We start from the raw sequence: 23,385 nt of genomic DNA on the forward strand, positions 1-23,385 counted from the left end.
ATACCACGTGATCTATCGTATATGTATTTATTGGACAACTCGCGTTGGCATTTTAAAATTATATTGTATTGCCAGGTATGCATTACGATGGAAAATTATAGCTGACATAGCTATTTAATTACAACATTTGAAACAGAATTGCTTTTTAGTAAAAAAAAAAAAAACAAATCACCGGCAAAAACGGTTTTCCCATCTATTAAAAAAAAACACACATTTATTTATTTAACTGGCGGGAATGGTCTTCCGTCGTATCGTGATGTTCGAGTGAGAGCTACAACATGAAACGGAAATCCATAAATGCCGTTTCCTTCCGTGATCAGAATCAGCTTTATTGGCCCAGTATGCTGCAAGACACACAAGGAAATTGTCGCCGGTAATTGGAGCAACTCTAGTATGACAACAAACAGCCACTATGACAAAATATACATATACATAGACACGTGTCTGGAGAGTCATTGAGCAATGAAAGTGTACCACTAGTGGTGATGCTGATATAATGGCAATTGTGCAAATGATGTTGAGTCCTCAAGCATTTAGAGCAATTTAAAGTGACTAATAGTGCAATGAACTGGTACAGTGACAATAAAACAGTGAGTGTACGAATAATGTAGAAGTGTCCCGACAGAAATCTGTAAAAATTTATTGATTGATTGATGTTACAATTAAATTGTAGGTCAACTGTTTAAGAGGTTAATGGCAAGAGGGAAGAAGCTGGTGGAATGTTTGCACTGATCATTAGCACCTACCTGAGGGAAGGAGCTGGAATCGGTACTGGCAAGAATGTGGGGAGTCCAAAAGGATTTTGCATGCCCTTGTCTTAGTCCTAGTCCCAGGTCTTCTCAAGAGTGGGTAGGTAGGTACGGATATATATTTTTCAGCAGCCTTAACTATCTGTTGCAGTGTGATTTTGTCCTTCTTTGCAGCAGCGCCAAACTGTATTGGATGAACACAGAACCGATTAAATGACTGTGGTATAGAACTGCCTCAACAGCTTCCTCAAAAGCTACTCCTGCAAACTTAAGAAGTTTGACAGCCGGGTGTGTTGAGGTGTAGTCATTTTGTGAAGAGAGAGAAGATTAGCGGAGAGAAGACACATCCTTGGGGGGCCGCGGTGCTGATGGTGCATGTTTATGAGGTGGTGTCCCCCAGCCTCAACTGCTGTGATTTGCCCGTCAGAAAGCTGTAAATCCACTGGCAGATGGCAGGCAAGATGTTGAGCTTTTATGCTGCGTTCTGTCATGCATTTTTGGGTCCTATCCTCTGTTCCGTTCATGACACGCGGAACATGGTCCACTCGGACTCGATGTCCCCCGCCTCCCCCAGAACATGAGCAAAGTTCTGTCGGGGGTGTGAGTTGAAACTCCTTCTGACAGGGGATTCCGCCAGACGTTCCCAGGAGACCCTCACAATACGTTTGGGCCTGCCACGTCGGAACGGCATCTTCCCCCACCATCGGAACCAACTAACCACCAGGTGGTGATCAGTTGACAGCTCCGCCCCTCTCTTCACCCGAGTGTACAAGTCCGATGAAACGACCACAAAGCCGATCATCGAACTGCGACCGAGGGTCTCCTGGTGCCAAGTGCACGTGTGGACACCCTAATGCTTGAACATGGTGTTCGTTATGGACAATCCCTGATGAGCACAGAAGTCCAATAACAGAACACCCCTCGGGTTCTGATCGAGGGAGGAGGGGGTGGCGTTCCTCCCAATCACGCCCTTCCAGGTCTCACTGTCATTGCCTACGTGAGCATTGAAGTCCCCCACCAAAACGATGGAGTATATCCACACCTGCTCGGCGCCTCTCACCGTGGGCAACTCCAAAGTGGAAGAGAGTCCAACCCCTCTCGGCAGGACTGGCACCAGAGCCCAAGCTGTGTGTGGAGGTGAGTCCGACTATATCTAGTCGGAACTTCTCAACCTCACACACCAGCTCGGGCTCCTTCCCTGCCAGAGAGATGACCTTCTCCAGAGTGCTCAGGACCTCAGACTGGACCAAAGGTTCACCTTCCAACAAGACAATGACCCTAAGCACACAGCCAAAATAACAAAGGAGTGGCTTCAGAACAACTCCGTGACTGTTCTTGAATTGCCCAGGCAGAGCCCTGACTTAAACCCAATTGAGCATCTCTGGAGAGACCTGAAAATGACTGTCCACCAACATTCACCACCCAACCTGACAGAACTGGAGAGGATCTGCAAGGAGGAATGGCAGAGGATCCCCAAATCCAGGTGTGAAAAACATGTTGCATCATTCCCAAAAAGACTCATGGCTGTATTAGATCAAAAGGGTGCTTCTACTAAATACTGAGCAAAGGGTCTGAATACTTATGGCTGTTCGATATTTCAGTTTTTCTTTTTTCATTAATGAGGGAAAAAAATAACTTAAATGCAACTTTTAGCAAATGGCTGCAATATAACAAAGAGTGAAAAAATTAAGGGGGTCTGAATAATTTCCGTACCCACTGTATACACACAGCGGCTGAAATAAGTATTTAACACGTCACAATTTTTCTCACTAAATATACTTCCAAGGGTGCTATTGACCTTAAAATTTCACCAAATACTGGGAACAACCCAAGTAATCCATACATACAAAGAAAGTAGAACAAATAAGAAATTAAGTTGTGTGTAAAAATGTCAAATGACACAGGGAAAAAGTATTGTACACATGAAGAAAGGGAGGTGCAAAAAGGCCTGCAAAGCCAAGACAAAAGCAAAAATCTATCAATCATCAAACAGCAATCCAGCTCCTTGTCAATGCAAATGAATATCAGTTGGTTAAGTCCTAATTGATGGCCCACAAAAAGGTCTCATTGCCAAGGTCTGAGTCAAGACACAGCTTCCTCTCCAAGGACTCCAAAGAGGGTGGGTACTCTGAACTGCTGTTTGATGCATAGGCACAAAAAAAAGTCAGGACCCGTCCCCCCACCGAAGGCGGAGGGAGGCTACCCTCTCGTCCACCGGGGTGAACCCCAACGTACAGGCGCCGAGCCGGGGGGCAATAAGTATACCCACACCTGCTCGGCACCTCTCACCATGGGCAACTCCAGAGTGGAAGAGAGTCCAACCCCTCTCGGCAGGACTGGCACCAGAGCCCAAGCTGTGTGTGGAGGTGAGTCCGACTATATCTAGTCGGAACTTCTCAACCTCACACACCAGCTCGTGCTCCTTCCCTGCCAGAGAGATGACATTCCACGTCTCTAGAGGCAGCTTCTGTAGCCGGGGATCGGATTGCCAAGGTCCCTGCCTTTGGCCACCGCCCAGCACGCACTGCACCCGGCCGGGCCCCATGGGTGCAGACCCAGCCACCAGGCGCTCGCCTTCGAACCCCACCTCGAGGCCTGGCTCCAGAAGGGAGGCCTCGGTGACCCGCGTCCAGACAATGGAAACCTCGATCCACTTATATTTTTCATCATAGGAGTCTTTTGGCCATGCTTTGTCTGGTCCCTCACCTAGGACCTGTTTGCCATGGGTGACCCTACCAGGGGCGTGAAGCCCCAGACAACTTAGCTCCTAGTATCAATGGGACACACAAACACCTCCACCGCAATAAGGTGACGGATTCTAAGAGGGAATGTCACCGATTCTGTTCATAACTTTTATGGACAGAATTTCGAGGCGTAGAGGGGGTCCGGTTTGATGTCCTCAGTATTGCATCTCTGCTTTTTGCAGATGATGTGGTTCTGTTGGCTTCATCAAGCGGTGATCTACAACTCTCACTGGAGCAGTTCGCAGCCGGCTGGGATGAGAATCAGCACCTCCAAATCTGAGACCATGGTCCTCAGTCGGAAAAGGGCGGCGTGCCCTCTCCGGGTCAGGGATGAGATCCTGCCCCACGTGGAGGAGTTCAAGTATCTTGGGGTCTTGTTCACGAGTGAGGGAAGAATGGAATGGGAGATTGACAGGCGGATAGGTGCAGCGTCTGCAGTGATACGGACTTTGTATCGGTCCGTTGTGGTAAAGAAGGAGCTAAGCTGAAAAGCGAAGCTCTCAATTTACCGGTGGATCTATGTTCCTACCCTCAACTATGGTCACGAGCTGTGGGTTGTGACCGAAAGAACAAGATCCCGGATACAAGCGGCCGAAATGAGTTTCCTCCGCAGGGTGTCTGGGCTCTCCCTTAGACATAGGGTGAGAAGCTCGGTCATCTGGGAGGATCTCAGAGTAGAGCCGCTGCTCCTCCACATCGAGAGGTGGCTGGGGCATCGGATTCCCTGGTGAGGAGTTCCGGGCACGTCCCACTGGGAGGAAACCCCGGGGACGATCCAGGACACGCTGGAGAGACTACGTCCTTCGGCTGGCCTGGGAACGCTTCGGGATCCCGCCGGAAGAGCTGGATGAAGCGACTGGGGAGAGGGAAGTCTGGGTGGCCCTGCTAAAGCTGCTGTCCCCGCGACCCGACCTCGGATAAGCGGTAGAAAATGGATGGATGGATGGATGGATATTTTTATATTTATATTTATATACAGAACTGTCAGGATGGCCGAGCGCTGCATTCAGGTTGCAGTCTCTATGGAGGCCTGGGTTCAAAATCCCGCTCCTGACAGTGTCTAATGTATAAAGACAATGTGTCCATCCCCGGCCCCGCCTGTGTGGAGTTTGCATGTTCTTCCCGTGCCTGCTTGGGTTTGCTCCAGGCACTCCGGTTTCCTCCCACATCCCAAAAACATGCATGCTAGGTTAATTGACGACTCTAAATTGCCCATAGGTGTGAATGTGAGTGCAAATGGTTGTTTGTTTGTATGTGGCCTGCGATTGGCTGGCAACCAGTTCAGGGTGTACCCTGCCTCCTGCCCGATGATAGCTGGGATAGGCTCCAGCACGCCCGCGACCCTAGTAAGGATAAGCGGTACAGAACATGGATGGATGGATGGATGGATGTATATACAGTATATTATAAAGAGTTAGGTGTTTGTAATGGTTGCTTATGTTTGATGAAGTTGATTTTCTTTTCTTCTTATTAAAATCCAAGATACTGCTCTTACTGATATAATCACTTGTATTATTGTCAGTGTACTGTATAAAGGGATAAGGACATGTATATATTAATATTTCTGACATATTGTTATTATATTGTCATATGATTATAGCGCAATATTGATGTTCTATGGGATTATAAGGAAGTAGAGCTTGGGGTAGGATTCGATAAGTTTTGTTTTCTTTGTGCTACTCCTTTTCGAACGTAGAAATTTCCTTTTTTTTGGTTCAAATCCTGTTAGTAATTCAGAGTGACCTTTGTAATGTGCTGAAACACACACTGAGTGTATGCATGGTATCGTGCAATTATTAACTCTGCAGATAAGGCAGATAAAGTATATTGTATAATGTTGAGCTGAACCAAAGAGGTTTGCTCAACAAAAAGTGAAGTGACGTCGGCCAAGAAAGCAGAAGGATATAGCCTCAGCAGTAGCAACAAGAAAGAAGGCAGCTTTGACTGTCGTATACAATATGTGCAGCCATACAACTGCCAGTTAAATGACCTACAGAGAAGAATCAAAAGTGTCCAGGTTTATAGAGCTGAATGATGGTTCAGAAATGCCACTGTTGGGTCTGGGGACATGGAAGGTAACCTTAACTTGCGCTCAACAGAAAGCATGCGCATTTGTCATTGCCTTGCTTTCACGGTGCATGTGCTATTTGTATCAAAACATTGGCTGAATTATTTTCTTTCCTTTGCGTATAGATTGTGTGCATGTCTGCATACACTGTTGTGAGATGGAAATTTGTGAGCTGTACCAAGAGTTGGACATTTTACACTATACCCTTCATTTTGCCTTATTTATACTGTACTGGTTAATTGAAGACTCTCATTTGCCTGTAGGTGTGAATGTGAGTGCAAATGGTTGTTTATCTATAAGTGCCCTGCAATCGGCTGGTGTCCAGTTCAGGGGTGTACCCTGCCTATCGCGAGCCTAGTGAGGATAACCGGTACAGAAAATGAATGGATGGCTACTGTAATAGACTTTAAATGTCCCATTCCATCAAAATCACCAATTTTCTACTTTTTTTATGCACAACATAGGTCAAAATGAGTCTGTAGCATGGTTTAAGTTTGACATACAGTATATGCAGTTTGTCGATTGAATGCAAAAGGCAATAAACTGCATAAGGCTTGCAAAACAGGTGGATTTGGAATAGCCGTCATTGTGACATAATTTCTGCAATTAATATTCAAGTACTTGTCCACTTCACTTTGGTACCCATCCACTCAACTCAGACTATAAAGTATACAGGATGTTGCATTTTGTAACCAGTGTTGACGGTAACGCGTTACTAAGTAACGCATACAAATATATATAAATATATTTAAAGTATAATTTTTGGGTGTTTTTTAAGTTAATACGTCACTATATTTGTAATTTATATTGTAACAGTGGATGAAATTGTGAAGCTTGTGGTCACTGTTGTCAAAATGTGCGCGAGCGATAAACGTCTGGTTATGTTTAAGTGAATGGGAGCGGAGGATGAGCTTGACCTCAAAATATACCCCTCCTTTTTATTTTCACCCACGTCCCTTTTCTACTGAAGTTACCTATTAGTGGGCCAACGATCCAACGCTTGGGGAATTCTGCTTCACAATGATAGTAAGACCCCACTCAAAGGATCCAAACTCGAGCCATAAGCTGCAAGATGCAGTAATATCACAAAGGACCAATCAGAGCAAACCTGTTTTCCATATCTAAATCAAGAATAACAGCAATCAAATCAGAGCAAAGCTTATTTACAAATCAAATATTAATGAGAAACCCCACAAAATCTTGGTAATTAATAATCCTTAACGGAGTAAAAATCTCCAACAGTGAAGACTGGTTTGACATTCATCCCAGTGGATTAGGCCAGCTTGTTTTGTGTAATTTAAAATAAGTATAGTTCTTGCTCCTACAAAGAGTAATACCGTATTTCTCCAATGTTTAAGACGTTTTAACAAAATTGTAAAATGATTTTGGAATTTTGAATTGTCAAAACATTTTAATTAGTAACGTAATCCAAGTACCATAATATTAAAGTAATGTAACTTGATTACTTTTAATTACTTTTGGATTACTCCAATACAAAATATGCTCCAAAATATAAAAAATAAAATAAAAAACACAAAATAATTTAAATGTCAATATAATTTATATGTATCTCGTCTTTTCGCTCTTATGGATGTTTATAATGCATGGTTTTGGAATGCTGGAGGAAGCCGGAGCAGCTGGAATTCAAATCCAAAACATCAGCGGACATGAGAAGGATGATGTGATTAAATCTTTTGGTGCGAATGAGTATTCTGGCAACACTATTTTGTAAAAGTTGTCACTTTATTTTGGTGTATAGGGGTATGTGGGAAAGAAGGACATTGCAATAGTCGGATCTGGAAGAAAGGAATGGATGTATTAGGGTTTCGGCATCTGCGGTTGTTAACATTGAGCAAATCTTGGAGATGTTATGGGGGAGAAGAAGGCTGTTTTGGAGAAGTCTTGAGCTGCAGGAAAGATCGACTGGAGTCAAGGAGGATGCACTCTTTTACTATGAAGCCACGCTGTTGTAACACGTGCAGAATGTGGTTTGGCATTTTCTTGCTGAAATAAGCAGGGGCGTCCATGAAAAACACGTTACTTGGAAGGCAGCATATGTTCCTCCAAAACCTGTATGTACCTTTCAGCATTAATGGTGCCTTCACAGATGTGTAAGTTAGCCATGCCATTGGCACTAACAGCCCCATACCATCACAGATGCTGGCTTTTGAACTTTGCGTCCATAACAGTCCGGGTGGTTCTTTTCCTCTTTGGCCTGGAGGACACGACGCCCACAATTTCCAAAAACAATTTGAAATGTGGACTCTTCGGACCACAGAACAGTTTTCCACTTTGCATCAGTCCATCTTGGATGAGCTCGGGCCCAGAGAAGCCGGCGGCGTTTCTGGGTGTTTTTGATAAATGGCTTTTGCTTTGCATAGTAGCGGTTCAAGTTGCACTTACAGATGTAGCGCCGAACTGTATTTACTAACATTGGTTTTCTGAAGTGTTCCTGAGCCCATGTGAGGATATCCTTTACACATTAATGTCAGTTTTTGATACAGTGCCGCCTGAGGGATCGAAGGTCACGGGCATTCAATGTTGGTTTTCGGCCTTGCCGCTTACATGCAGTGATTTCTCCAGATTCTCTGAGCCTTTTGATGATATTATGGACCGTAGATAATGAAATCCCTAAATTCCTTGCAATTGTACATTGAGGAACAATGTCCTTCAACCGAACTCGTCCAATGCGCAGGTTTTTGCTTCAGTAACCACCAAAGCTGCATTCCGCTTGGCCAGCCGGTACCCATCAGCTGCCTCAGGAGTCCCGCAGGCCAAAAAGGCCCGATAGGACTCCTTCTTCAGCTTGACGGCATCCCTCACCATTGGTGTCCACTAACGGGTTCGGGGATTGCCGCCACGACAGGCACCGACCACCTTACGACCACAGCTCTGGTCGGCCGCCTCGGCGATGGAGGCGCGGAACATGGTCCACTCTGACGCGATGACCCCCGCCGCCCCCGGAACATAAGCAAAGTTCTGCCTGTTCGTTTTAGGATTCATTTTAAAATTATTTTATTTGCTTTGAATGGGGCGGCACGGTGGTTAGACCGTCAGCCTCACAGTTCTGAGGACCGGGTTCAATCCCCGGCCCCGCCTGTGTGGAGTTTGCATGTTCTCCCCGTGCCTGCGTGGGTTTTCTCCGGGCACTCAGGTTTCCTCCCACATCCCAAAAACATGCATTAATTGGTGACTAAATTGCCCGTAGGTTTGACTGTGAGTGCGAATGGTTGTTTGTTTGTATGTGCCCTGCGATTGGCTGGCAACCAGTTCAGGGTGTACCTCGCCTCCTCCCCGATGACAGCTGGGATAGGCTCCAGCACGCCCGTGACCCTAGTGAGGAGAAGCGGCTTAGAAAATGGATGGATGGATGGATGCTTTGAATGGCCTTGCCCCACTGTACCTCTCTGAGCTGCTGCACCCCTATTTCAGGTCAGCTGATCAGCTGCTCCTGACAGAGCCCAGAGCCAGACTTTGTCAGAGCTGCTCTTTCAGCACCCTGAGTTCAGCCTGTGTGTGTGTGTGTCATGGGTGCTTTGCAGGGTTGACGTGTTGGAGTCTAGCAGCTGCACCTTGTTATCCTAATTACACCTGACTGCTCTTAAGACGCTGTGGGACTCCAACTCGTCGCCAGACTATCAACGCTCTACGTCGAGTTCATGGCCGAGCCACCTTGCCTATGTTTTTGCTTCCCGAAGACCTAGTGAGTTACCGCTACCTAATTATTGTTCTTTGTCCCCAGTCTGCCATCTGCCCTTGCTCACTGCAAAGCAGTGCTCACCTCTTGCGGCCCACCGACAACACGGACTCCTACCCTGCCAAACCGGTCCTCGTTGGAACCCTGCCAATCCCGGATTTAGTTCTCGGAGTTCCTTTGTGCTGCAGTGGGCCCATTCATCGCGACTTACCTGTCACCCTGGAATCCGCAGAACGTTGGCCTTCCTCCGTCAACGCTTCTGGTGGCCCACCATGGAAGATGACACCCAGTCCTTTGTCTCTGCATGCACAGTATGTGCTCAAAATAAGACATCCTCTAAACCAAGCTCTGGTTTACTGCGTCCGATTCCCATTCCCAGATGCCCTTGGTCACACATTGCCCTGGACTTCGTTTCTGGGCTTCCCCCGTCAAATGGGAACACAGTCATTCTCACTGTGGTGGACAGGTTTTCGAAAGCTGCACACTTCCTGGCACTTTCCAAGCTTCCATCTGGCAAGGAGACTGTCGACCTGTTGGTCCAGCACATTTTCCGCCGGCATGGCATCCCATCTGATATAGTCTCTGACAGGGGCCCCCAATTCGTAGGTTTGGAGAGCGGTTTGCACAGCGCTTGGTTTAGGTGTTATAGGTGGCCATGTCCCTCTTTTCAATGCTCCTTAGGCCACCAACCTCCACAGTTCCCATCCCAGGTGCATGAGCTTGAAGTCCCTTCAGTGCTTGCAGTCCCTTCTCCGGTTTCCTCCCACATCCCAAAAACATGCATGGTGGGTTGATTGAGGACTCTAAATTGCCCATAGGTGTGAATGCATGCGTGAATGGTTGTTTGTTTATATGTGCCCTGCGATTGGCTGGCGACCAGTTCAGGGTGTACCCTACCTCATGCCCGAAGATAGCTGGGAGAGGCTCCAGCAGGCCTGCGACCCGAGTGAGGATAAGCGGTACAGAAAATGGATGGATGGATTGAATTGGATCATCAATCCATACAATAGTCAAGTCAAGTTTATTTGAATAGCCCTTAATTACAGTTTAGTTCTCAAAGGGCTTCACATGCCCACAGTTGACAAAGCTTGATGACATCCGCTGAACTAAACCCCCCAATTAGGCAAGTGGGAGAAGGGAAGAAACCTTGAGAAGGGACCGCAGATGGAGGGATTCCCCTTTCAGGGTGACCAGGTTGCAATGGAAGTCGAGTGGTCAATATTTATCACATAGTATGTGGGTAAACAGGCATGCGTGTATTTTAACTGAATGCCAAAGATGCTGTACAATGTTAATTAAAATGGCATGAGTCCATTTGAAGAGAAAGGGTGCCGCCCTTTGGGAAAGTGGGTCTGCCTCAGGACCTGGCTCGGTCAGTCGGAGCAGAATCCTGTATGCGAGAGGGTCGCCAGACGGGTATCAGCCTGAGCCTTGTTTTTATTTCAGTAAACTGTCGTCCCATGCCTACAGAAGACCTCAAGTTTTGTTGCACGCCATTTGAGCTCCAGCTTCCAATAGTATGTCAATAGCACTGCGGAACATCCATGTGCTGCTTTGTAAACTTCAAACTGGACAGAAGTGGCTTCCTATGTGGTGTCCTCCAATTACATCCATTCTTGTTTAATGTTTTACCTGTCCTGGATTTGTCAGCAGAGTTTTTAGCATGTGCCAACAATTTCTGTCTTGAACAGATGACAGGATTTTTTTATCACCTCATTGTGCATTCAGCACTGTGCTCTTGCAGTCAGAGCCGCTCCTAGAGTAGCAACTGTGCTGAACTTTGTCCATTTATAAACAATCTGTCTTACCATTGACTGATAAACATCAAAGATTTTCGAGATACTTTTGTGACCTTCACCTTCATCCAAGTTAACAATTCTTAATCAAAGGTGTTCTTTGTGCGAGACATGGTTCACATTGGGCACTGCTTCTTTACAATAGAAAAGTCAAAACTTCTTTTTTTTTTTTTAAATCAGTCAATCAATCATTCAATCATTTTCCACAGGGTTCACATGTATTTTCATGCAACTGTATACCTACTGTATATCAGTGGCATGCATTGCATTTTGGAAACGGGCCTTCAGTGGGGGCTTAAGTGTCCAAAGCCACATCTTAATTACACCACTATCACGACACAAAATAATGTAGTAAAATGCAATGTAATTATGCATAGAGAGCGAGGCAATTAAGCTTATTTGAAGATTTATACCATTATTACTCAAGCAAGAGACATATACAGTGGGTAAACCTTTATCTTCCAATACATAACCTCCAAAAAAGTACAAACCTCTACACTACAATATAGCAGTTCCAATAACATGACAAATGCATTAAAAATGTAAATAAAATGCATCATTCTCACCAGAAATGCATACTTTTTATAGACAAACTCCATAATCATTTGCTCCTCCTATAGTTGTTTTGGGTAGTCAGAGCTACCTGTAGCTAGCAGTCACAACTCGGAAGTTGTTGCTGATCTAGTAGTGAAGCGAATAAACCCTTGTTGAAACATACCATATGCACTGTCCTCACAATGGCCATTTTTTATTGAAAAGTCACGCTTTGATATTAATTTTTAATCATATCCAATATTCATCCGTCTTTAAGGCACCTGTGCGAACTCCAATGAATCTCATTGAGTTCAAGGCAGGACACTCTGTGTGATGAGTTCGTTGTGATCAACTAATCAGAGGATGGGAAAATTCAGCCATGACTCTGCACCAGATTGAAGGCAAAGAGTGATGTGAAAATGGTGAATCTGACACTCGATTGGTCAAGAAATATAGCCATTCTTTATAGTGTCTTTATAGTGTGTGCTACGCCAGTGGTCGAGATTCTGAAGCCCCCGGGCAGATTACATTGATATGGCAACACATAGAAGCTGAAATCTGATTGGACAAAAAAAATCTAATACAGACAATTGGAAGCTGATTATGCCCCTTGGATGTTGTGGACACCAAGCTCAAATGTGTTGTCTCCTTTCGTTCGGATTGATGAAGAAGTTGAGACTTAAGACTATCATAGACCTAATACCTCAACTGCATGTATAAATGTTTAATAGGGCATTCAGCAACAAAAGAAATAATCGTGTATAAACCTATAATATACTGTAGGAATATTTTATGCTCAAGGCATACTTCTTGATCTGCAACTACACTAAATGTGGAGTTTATTCCAATAATAGCAAATACTGGTGGAAGAAAATTTTAAATAATGCTGACTTTAAATATACTTGTCTTGTTGCAGCCCTCCGATCTTCCCCATACCTCACTTCAGGGTGCAGTAGAAGCTGCCATTGCTGCTGGGTATCGCCACATTGACACTGCCTTCTGTTATGGCAATGACGTGGAGATTGGCAAGGCTGTCCGCTCAAAGATACAGCAGGGCATCATCAGGCGCCAAGACATGTTTATTGTCAGTAAGGTGGGTGGCCTGTGAATGGATGTGCTGGAGCAGCGCCAATGTGTAAACTAATATTTACCTTTTTCGCCATTTTGGATTTAATTAAACATTTTAAATACTAATGCCATAATTAGTAAGATCATTTGATGTATTTAAAAAAAATTAATATCACTATTCATTTTATATTATGAATATGCAGAATATATATATATATATATATATATATATATATATATATATATATATTTTTTTTTTTTTTTTTTTTTGGTGTATACTTTAAAGCAGTATGAGCAAATGGCATGTATGTTTATATTTTAAATACGTTTTAAGTTAAGCCTTTTAAGTGTTTATTTTCCTCACTTTTAATGTTCATCCTTCTGTCTGGCACTTTTCCTTAGTTGTGGTGTACCCATTATAAACCAGAAGACATCCCACTGTGCCTCAATAAATCCTTGACAGACCTCCAGCTGGATTACCTGGATCTCTACCTCATGCATTTCCCTTTTGGACTCAAAGGTAGCTATTAATGAGACCAATTTTTGTCATGCAAAATCTAAGAATATCTTTTGCCTGAGGCTACAATTTAAAGCAGCATATGAATAGATGTGTATTGTGTAATATTAGGGAAAAAGATCGAACATGCCTATCAATGCTTTCTGAGTTAACAGAATAGATTCACTATTAACTACTGTATGTAATAAGGGGCATCAAAACAGGTAACTGTGAATTTAACTGAAATTTTAGCGATTGTTGGAAATGAGGAAAAAGGTGAAGCTACTGTATTGTGAACATTAAATGTAAATGGAAATTCCCTGAAATTTCTCTGTAGAAAATGGGTGAGGAACATTTCCAAAGGAAGGATGGGCAGATTGAAACTTCAGAAATTGACTGTAGAGATGTATGGAGGGTAAGAACACTTTGCTATTTGCCTGCATGTACACTGCACATGCCTTTTCCCAACATTTAAAATATCAAAGCAAATATTTAATGGCGCAATGCTTTTTTTTTTTTTTTTTTAAATTTAGACATTCTGTTTACAATCATTATACAGTACGCGTGTAGTGTATATGTTCAGAATAGGCCAACCAGACAAGTCCTGCTACAAAGTCTTTTCGTACGTCGTACTTAGTACAAGTCAAGTCAAGTAGGAATGCAAAATAAAACTTTTGTTTCTCATCAAAACCTTTCCTGAATCTGTCCTGTTTTTAGGGAATGGAAGCACTGCAAGCTTCAGGTAAAGTAAGGAGCATCGGTGTATCCAACTTCAATATTATGCAGTTGAAGAGACTTCTTCCTTTTTGCAAAGTACCTCCTGCAGTCAATCAGGTACATCAGGAATGGCTATATATTAGTGGACTTTCAATGAGCTATATTAAATCCGTTTCTTTCTGTTGAGCTAGGTGGAGTTACATCCACACCTGACACAGCCTGAGCTGATAGAGTTCTGTAAATCCAGGAAAATTGCCATGACAGCTCACAGCCCATTTGGCTCACCTGCAAGATCACCACCATTGTAAGGCATCATTTTAAGTCTTGGATATAGACTGATGATTAAAATCGTATTCAAAGTCTTTACAGCTGGTCCCATAAAAAATGCTTGTGATGATTGAAAACTAACTAGTACACCTAACCAAAGGTCTCCTTCGGTTTACTGTGCGAAGAAACGGCTTCTCAGGACACTTGCCTTCATTGTTATACAAAGAGAACTGTTTACTTTTCTGTTGTTCTTTTAATCTTATTAAATACAGAAAAGACAACGATCCACATCAACTCCGAGATGACCTATTAATTGCAGATATAGCAAGGAAATACAAACGCAGCCCTGCACAGGTCAGCTTGGTGTATAATATTTTTATGGGAATGTATGATAGAATTTTTATGGAACCATGTTATTTTCCACAGGTATTGCTGAGGTACCATGTACAGCAAGGTATTGCAGTCATCCCGAATAGTGACAAGTCCCACCATATTCTTGAAAACACAAAGGTATAGCACATGTAAAGATGTAACAATATGAACATTTCATATCACAATTATCATGACCAAAGTCATCACGATTGTTGGTGTTGTTGCAATATTACAAAAGAAAACATACTTAAACAAAAGACATCACAGATGTGCTCCGAAAACAACCATATGTACTTCTTGACATTAGAAATAGTAAACAGCAATAGCAAATAGTAAATAGCTTCTAAGTCAACATCCTTGCCGCTAACCGACGGGAACAAAGAAAGTTAAAACGCAGAAGTATTCCGCATTTATAGGACCGCCGATGCCAAGGGCGTTACAGAACCAGTCGGTTCACCCTTGTTTGTATCCTTAAAAGGCTAAATCTAGCAGGATAACTATCAAAACATGGACTACCTTAAAAGGGCAAGAGACCTTACATCCACTTCCCGATGCATCTATTACAGCGCACAGTGTGTTTCCTGTGTTACTATGGAGACGACTTTCAGTTTTAAGGAACTTGTCGCCCAACACTTACCCCTTCTCAGCTCCAGAGGACACCTCAAATGATGAACTTTTTAAACAGTACATGCATGTGTAACATTTACTCATTATTCCGTTCATGACAAACCTTTTTGAACTGTCCATTTGAATTGGAGTCGTGCATTTTGGGTCCTGTCCTTTGTGGCCATAACATGGACCCAGCAAACTCAGACCCGGTGGGCAAAGCCCTTCAAGCGCAGGGTCAACGCATCTCGAAGAGGATGAGCAGCTTGCTGCACTCCACCTTCATCTAAAGGGACTGTCAGAGCATCAGGACACTATGATGAGACAGGTGGCCTCACAGTTTGAAGTTCTAATGAATATGGTTCATAAGAAGGAACCAGCTGGCACAGCACCCGATGCCACCACTGTACCATCGTTTCCATGTGAATCAGTCACCATGCCGCCACCTGCCACCTCCGCTGCTGTCTGACCACGGCTCTCTCGACCGGAGAGGTTCTCTGGAGATTCTGGGAAAATTAAGCTGTTCATCACTCAGTGCGAACTCCACTTTGAGCTGCAGGCAGCCTCCTTCCCCACCGAGCGGGCAAAGATCGTTTTTGTCATTTCCCACCTGACTGGCCATGCGGAGGCGTGGGCGACTGCTGAATGGAGCCACAATTCCGCCGCGTGTCATTCGTGGGCTTCTTTTGTAAAGACTATGGAGCAAGTTTTTCAGTATTCCACACCAGATCGTAAGGCAGCTTGCTACCTTGTCACCTTACAATAAGGCAAGCGCAGGGTGTCAGATTACGCGATTGAGTTTTGCATTCCAGCAGCTGAGAGTCAGTGGAATAACAGGGCACTACACGATGCATTCTTTCAAGGACTATCCCCCGCCGTCAAAGATCATTTGGTCCCACTCGACCTGCCGACCGACTTGGGGACAATCATCGCTCTCGCCATAAAGATCGACAAAAGGCTTTTGGATTGCGAGCTGGATAGAGATCAGCGGACTTGGATGACGAGCCTCGGTGACTAGCCAAACCGAGGCAGATCCCCCTGCTGCCAGACTCAATCCACTGGCTAGCATCACCACGGATGAACCCATGCAACTGGGCAGGTTCCGTCTCTCCCCTGAGGAACGTCAACGCCGGCTGAGGGAAGGGCGGTGCTTCTACTGCGGGCAATTGGGTCATTCCGTGAGCAACTGTCATGTCAAAGTTGCCGGTGCCGGTAACAAGGGCACGGGAGCGGTGAGTCTAAATATCATATAAGGAAGACCTTATGACTGTGCAGTTGACTTGCTGCCTGGAACCACACCTCAACGGGGGAGGTTGTTCTCTCTTTCAGCGCCAGAACACAAGGCTATGAAGGAGTATGTCGAAGAATCACTGGCAGCCGGGATCATTCGCCCATCTTCATTCCCTGCGGGAGTAGGATTTTTCTTTGTGGACAAGAAGGACAAGACCCTGCGACCCTGTATCGATTACCAGGGTTTCAATGAAATAACTGTGAAAAACAGGTACCCTCTTCCTCTCATCTCCACCGCCTTTGAGTTCCTGGAGGGAGCCAAGGTTTTCACCAAACTGGACTTAAGAAATCCGTATCATCTAGTCAGGATAAGGGAGGGAGGGTGAATGGAAAACAGCATTCAACACACCAACGGGACATTATGAGTATTTGGTGATGCCTTTTGGACTCACTAACGCTCCAGCTGTTTTCCAAAACTTTGTCAATGATGTCTTGCGTGACATGTTGAATGTGTATATTTTTGTATATTTGGACGTTATTTTGATATTCTCCCTCGATGAGGAGACTCACATTATTCATGTCCGCTCTGTGTTGCAGCGGTTACTGCAGAATGAACTATATGTCAAGGCTGAAAAATGTAAGTTCCACAAGACTGTCCGTTTCTTTTCTGAGTTTTGTGCTGGCTCAAGGTGAAGTCAAAATGGGCCCTTGCAAAGTTGATGCGGTGACTAATTGGCCCACTCCCACGTCACGCAAGGATGTACAAAGGTTCTTAGGGTTCACATATTTCTACAGAAAGCTCATTAGAAATTTCAGTTCAATAGCCTCACCTTTGCATGATCTTACCTCGCCACACAGACCCTTTTGTGTGTAACCCGGTTTGTCAGTCAGCTTTACAGAAACTAAAATCAAGCTTTACCTCCGGTCCCGTACTCACTTTGCCAGATCCCAAACAGCAGTTTGTTGTGGAAGTTGATGTGTCTGATGCCGGAATAGGAGCAGTGCTCTCCCAGAAATGTTTCAAGGATGGTAAGTCACATCCTTGTGCTTATCTTTCTAAAAAACTGACTCCAGCCGAGAGAAATTATGACAGAGTTGACCGTGAACTGGTGGCTGTCAAGGTGGCTTTGGTGAAGTGGAGGCACTGGCTAGAAGGGGCTCAGACTCCGTTTTTAGTATGGACAGATCACCCACTACCTGCCCCTGAGTGTGGGAGGTGCCTCCACCCCAAACCAGGCAGGAAAAAGAACCACACAGCAGGCCCCACAGCCCGCAGGGGACCGCCCGGCTCCCCCACAGGAAGAGGAAGATGCGACCGCAGCGGGAACGGAGAGAAGAGGAGGAACCAGGCCCGAGGAGCGACAGGGGGGCCTGTAAGGTGACGTATTGATCTTGCCCATACCCAGTTCAAAGATTCATTAAGCCACAGTTCACGGATCACATTTTTGTAATCCGTTTTTATGGTTTTTAAATATCGTGCCCTACTTGTGCTACCTACTAGACGATGAGATGAGATTCTGTCATTGATGTTATGACATGGTAGTGACGTTGACAAAGACCACCAAGGTTCCAAAAGCAGAGGTTGAGGGACTTATGAATGTATCGGAGGCAGGTCGAGTCTGTTGGAGCTCCTTTAACCTGGACCTTTTCCTGACTCTCTCTCTGAAGGTCCATAGAGTGTCCCTGGCATCATTTGTTCCTTGCTGGAGAGGGTAAAATTATTTTCTTTGACTGTGATGTCATGGAAGTCACATATGGTATCATCATGGATGCCGGAAGGTTTCCAGGGTTCCTTGTCGGTTGGAATGCAGGTTCGGGTCAAGCAGTGCCAACAGGGTACATGCTCACACAGGTATCCTCCACATCGAGAGGAGCCAGGTGAGGTGGCTGGGGCATCTGATTCGGATGCCTCCCGGACGCCTCCCTGGTGAGGTGTTCCGGGCACGTCTCACCGGGATGAGACCCCGGGTACGACCCAGGACACGCTGGAGAGACTACATCCTTTGGCTGGCCTGGGAACGCCTTGGGATCCCCCCGGAAGAGCTGGATGAAGTGGCTGGGGAGAGGGAAGTCTGGGCATCCCTGCTAAAGCTACTACCCCCGCGACCCGGCCTCGGATAAGCGGTAGAAAATGGATGGATGGATGGCAACTTGGCTTGCCACTGAGAAAATAAGTGACATGGGACAGGAAGGATATGAATTGTTTGTAATCAATAGGGAGAACAGAAGGTAGGGGGAATTGTGATATACTGTACTGTATGTGTCACTGACGGTGTAGTGCTACACTCGCCTGACTTTGGTTCAGGCAGCGTGGGTTCGGTTCCCACTCAGTGACTGTGTGAATGTGAGTGCAAATGGTTGTCCGTGTTGCCCTGTGACTGACTGGCGACCAGTTCAGGGTGTAGTCCGCCTTTCGCCCGAGGTCAGCTGGGATAGGCTCCAGCATGCCGTGAGGAATAAGCAGTTAAGGAAATGGATTGATGGACGGATGGATGTACTGTATGTGGATAAAGCTCTTTGATGTAGTAGGGTTGAATGCCTAACAAACACTGTAGATGACATGATGGAATATTTAACCCTTGAAATACATTTCAGTAAAGCATCAAATGTAATTATAAGATGCGTAGACTGAGCACCAGAATCATGCCTTGACTTATTTAATGAAAAACTAGCGGACATGCTCAGCAACTCAAATGGTAAAAAAAAATGCAAATACTGTGTGGTGATTTTAATGTTGATTTATTAAATCCAAATAGACATGGAAAAACAACTGACTTTATCAATACAATGTATTCACTCAAAATCTCACGATACATGGCCCCATTCATTCTGTCCTTTACACGGATCAGTCATCCTGGTCCCTTTGCAGAAAAACAGCCCCAAAGCATGATGTTTCCACCCCCATGCTTCCCAGTCGGTATGGTGTTCTTTGGATGCAACTTAGCATTCTTTCTCCTCCAAACACGATAAGTTGAGTTTTTACCAAAAGGTTCTATTTTGGTTTCATCTGACCATATGACATTCTCCCAATCCTCTTCTGGATCATCCAAATGCTCTCTAGCAAACTTCAGACGGGCCTGGACATGTACTGGCTTAAGCAGGGGGACAAGTTTGAGTCCCTGGCAGCGTAGTGTGTTACTGATGGTAGGCTTTGTTACTTTGGTCCCAGCTCTCTGCAGGTCATTCACTAGGTCCCGTCCCATCCCCCGTGTGGTTCTGGGATTTTTGCTCATCGTTCTTGTGATTATTTTGACCCCAAAGGGTGAGACCTTGCGTGGAGCCCCAGATCGAGGGAGATTATCAGTGGTCTTGTTTGTCTTCCATTTTCTAATAATTGCTCCCACAGTTGATTTCTTCACACCAAGCTGCTTACCTATTGTAGAGTGGAAGACAGAGGAGCCTCTTAAAGTTACAGGTCTGAAATCTTGCTTGTTTTGTAGGTGAGCAAATACTTATTTTCCACCATAATTTGCTAATAAATTCTTTAAAAATCAGACAATGTGATTTTCTGGATTTATTTATTCTGATTTTGTCTCTCATAGATGAGGTATACCTATCATAAACATTACAGACCTCTCTCATCTTTTTAAGTGGGAGAACTTGCACAATTGGTGGCTGATACTTTTATTACTTTTACTAATACTTTTTTGCACCACTGTGTGTGTGTGTGTGCGTGCGTTCGTGTGTGTGTACGTGCGTGCGTGTGTGTGTACATGCGTGCGTGTGTCGAACCCCGATCCTCAGAACTGTGAGGCAGATGTGCTAACCGCCTGCTGGAAGCCTCACATACAAAATATCAAAAGAAAATTGTCAAAAACCATTGGCATACTTTACAAAACCAAGGATGTCCTGAACAAGAAATCATTGTCCACATTATACTGCTCATTGTTATTGCCATAACTGACTTATGGTGTGGAGATATGGGGTACCACCTACAAAAGAAACACTCAACCTGTTTTCAAACTACAAAAAAGAACAATAAGAATCATCAATCGTATGTACTCGTATTAAAATCTTGCCATACTCGTGGTGTTATGTGCAGATTTTTGACTTCAGTCTCAGAGAAGAAGACATGACAGCACTGAGAGGATTGGAACGAGGGTTGAGGGGCCTCAAACTTGAGGAGTAAGTCCACAGCATAATCATAATTACACAGGCTTAAGATCTACAAAAATACATATCGGTATCACGTGAATTATTATTTTTTTTTCCCAAATGCATTTATAGCTAAGAATTCAATGTCAAAATGAACCCAAAATATCAGTGGAATCTTATTGTAAAAAGGTTATTGGTTACTCTGGTTTTCATATGGTGCAATTATGCTTTTGTTATTGTCGTTTTACCTGTCTTTCAGAAACAAGACTAAGCCCTAATCCCGAATAAGGCTTAAACCCCTATTTTACTGGTGGAGAAGTCGTCGAGACTGCCGAGACTGATTAGTCGCGGCGACTCTGGGACCCGGGAAACAAAAATGTTTTTGCACTGTCACCTGGAAGATGTCTGGGAGACTTCTCCAGACAACATGACAACCAATTGACCCGGAGGTCGCTGATATAGCCTTATATACACTATATTAATTCTTCAAAACAATATATGATGTATATTACGTGTGTTTGTGTGTATATGTGTTTTTGTGTGCTCCGCGCTTAGCCGCCACAGCGTGGACACCAGGATAGTCCTCTGATGAGGAAAACGCTTTAACCTCCATAAAATCCAAAATATTTGGGCGATCAGAGGTTGAAGTGGGCATATGTAGAGATGTGCACATTATTAGTTTTTTGTTTTGTTTTGTTTTTTTACATTAGGCTACATCAAGGTTTTTCTCTATAAGGAGCATATAGAGGAGTCTCCAAAAGTTCTCCAATTAAATTTAACATGTTCGATTTCACCGCCATCGTGGTCCGGGGTCATGGTTCGGGGTCGCTTGTGCCACATGGTGATGCAACAATGGAAAAAGTGGGAAGGGGGAGGTTTTGGCCGGAGTTGAGCGCCGTAGCTGACGAGATGTTAGCCAGGAGGAGAGAGAAAGAGAAGAAGGGATGTTGAGGCTTTTTGTGCCAACTGTGGCGGGGGGGAAAGACCACACCCATCAACCCGGGTTTCCATGTTAAATTTTGTTCTACAAACCCAATTGCAATGAAGTTGGGCTGTTGTGTTAAACGTCAATAAAAACAGAATACAATGATTTGCAAATCATGTTCTACCTATATTTAATCGAATACACTTCAAAGACAAGATATTTAATGTTCAAACTGATAAACTGTAATGTTTTTAGCAAACAATCATTAACTTATAATTTTATGGCTGCAACACGCTCCAAAAAAGCTGGGACAGGGTGGCAAGAAAGACTGAGAAAGTTGAGTAATGCTCATCAAACACCTGTTTGGAGCGTCCCACATGTGAACAGGCTAATTGGGAACAGGTTAGTGCCATGATTGGGTAGAAAAGGAGCTTCCCTGAATTGCTCAGTCATTCACAAGCAAAGATGGGGCGAGGTTCACCTCTTTGTGAACAAGTGCGTGAGAAAATAGTCGAACAGTTTAAGGACAATGTTCCTCAATGTACAATTGCAAGGAATTTAGGGATTTCATCATCTAGGGTCCATAATATCATCAAAAGGTTCAGAGAATGTGGAGAAATCACTGCATGTAAGCGGCAAGGCCGAAAACCAACATTGTGAAAAGGATATCACCACAGGAACACTTCAGAAAACCAATGTCAGTAAATACAGTTTGGCGCTACAGCCGTAAGTGCAACTTGAAACTCTTATTATGCAAAGTAAAAGCCATTTATCAACAACACCCAGAAACGCCGCCGGCTTCTCTGGGCCCGAGCTCATCTAAGATGGACTGACTCAAAGTGGAAAAGTGTTCTGTGGCCCGACGAGTCCATATTTCAAATTGTTTTGGGAAATTCTGGACGTTGTGTCCTCCGGGCCAAAGAGGAAATGGTGCTATGTTAGTGCCAATGCCATGGGTAACTTACACATCTGTGAAGGCACCATTAATGCTGAAAGGTACATACAGGTTTTGGAGAAACATATGCTGCCATCCAAGCAACATCTTTTTCATGGACGCTTATTTCAGCCAGACAATGCCAAACCACATTCTGCACGTGTTACAACAGTGTGGCTTCGTAGTAAAAGAATGCGGGTATTAGACTGGCCTGCCAGCAGTCCAGACCTGTCTCCCATTGAAAATGCGTGGCGCATTATGAAGCGTAAAATACCGACAACGGAGACCCCGGACTGTTGAACAGCTGAAGCTGTACATCAAGCAAAAATGGGAATGAATTCGACCGACAAAGCTTCAACAACATTTTACGGGTGCTTCATAGAGACGCAATGTTTATCTATTTCCAATATTTGTTTTTGACTTCATTATATAAGCTCGTTCAAATGTCCAAATCGATCACAGTCGTGTCTTATTCATTGAATACATCAATTATTTTTGACTGAAGACTCTAAATTGCCACGGAGGTGTGAATGTGACTGTGCACGGTTGTTTGTTTGTATGTGCCCTTCGATTGGCTGGCGACCAGTTCAAGGTGTACACCGCCTCCCGCCCGAAGATAGCTGGGATGGGATCCGGCGCACCCGCGACCCGCGTGAGGAGAAGCCGTCATGAAAATGGATGGATGGATGATTTGTTACACATTTGTAACCCTGGTATGTCTAATTTGTAGACGGTCCCTAACACAGAATGTGCATTTATAGTGACAACAAATCCAGAAGCTTGATTTTTTTTTTTTTTTTTACAGCTATTTTCTGAAATTGTGCTCCACATTCTACACAGTGTGATATAGTCGAACATGTAGCACTGAGGCCGAGTACGACTTACTTTGCAAGCAAGCGTAAATTTGGAGTATTGCGGTATTTCACTGCGGTCAAGCCAGCCTCCACTCGTAAAGTAGCAGTCAAGGCAGCCGCCCCTAATTTTGTTCATACTAGGCATTACGGTAATAGGTCGCCAACTCGATGTGGCATTTCAAAATAAAAGTCCACTGAAATTGGTATATTGTTGGAGACCTGGGGTCGTGTAG

General features: G+C 44.4%; 1 protein-coding gene across 1 annotated transcript; it reads left to right on the forward strand.

The window, feature by feature from the left end:
- Positions 1 to 5,422: 5,422 nt before the first annotated feature.
- zgc:56622 (uncharacterized protein LOC326033 homolog) lies at positions 5,423 to 21,499 on the forward strand. The gene is made up of 10 exons (XM_061677225.1): positions 5,423 to 5,568; positions 12,505 to 12,681; positions 13,059 to 13,173; positions 13,488 to 13,567; positions 13,870 to 13,986; positions 14,061 to 14,173; positions 14,409 to 14,490; positions 14,563 to 14,646; positions 20,387 to 20,469; positions 20,699 to 21,499. The coding sequence occupies exons 1-10, from the start codon at positions 5,479 to 5,481 to the stop codon at positions 20,715 to 20,717; spliced, it is 960 nt and encodes a 319-aa protein (XP_061533209.1). The 5' UTR covers positions 5,423 to 5,478; the 3' UTR covers positions 20,718 to 21,499.
- The last annotated feature ends 1,886 nt before the right edge of the window (positions 21,500 to 23,385 follow it).

Source organism: Phycodurus eques, chromosome 5 (assembly GCF_024500275.1).
Source record: "Phycodurus eques isolate BA_2022a chromosome 5, UOR_Pequ_1.1, whole genome shotgun sequence".
Classification (NCBI taxonomy): Eukaryota; Metazoa; Chordata; class Actinopteri; order Syngnathiformes; family Syngnathidae; genus Phycodurus; species Phycodurus eques.

Excerpts from the sequence above, each read along its gene's own strand:
- zgc:56622 (XM_061677225.1), top strand. The coding sequence starts at position 5,479 with ATGACCTACAGAGAAGAATCAAAAGTGTCCAGGTTTATAGAGCTGAAT. Across the intron at positions 12,682-13,058 it reads ACATGTTTATTGTCAGTAAG|TTGTGGTGTACCCATTATAA; the intron begins GTGGGTGGCCTG and ends ACTTTTCCTTAG. Across the intron at positions 14,174-14,408 it reads CCTGCAAGATCACCACCATT|AAAAGACAACGATCCACATC; the intron begins GTAAGGCATCAT and ends TATTAAATACAG.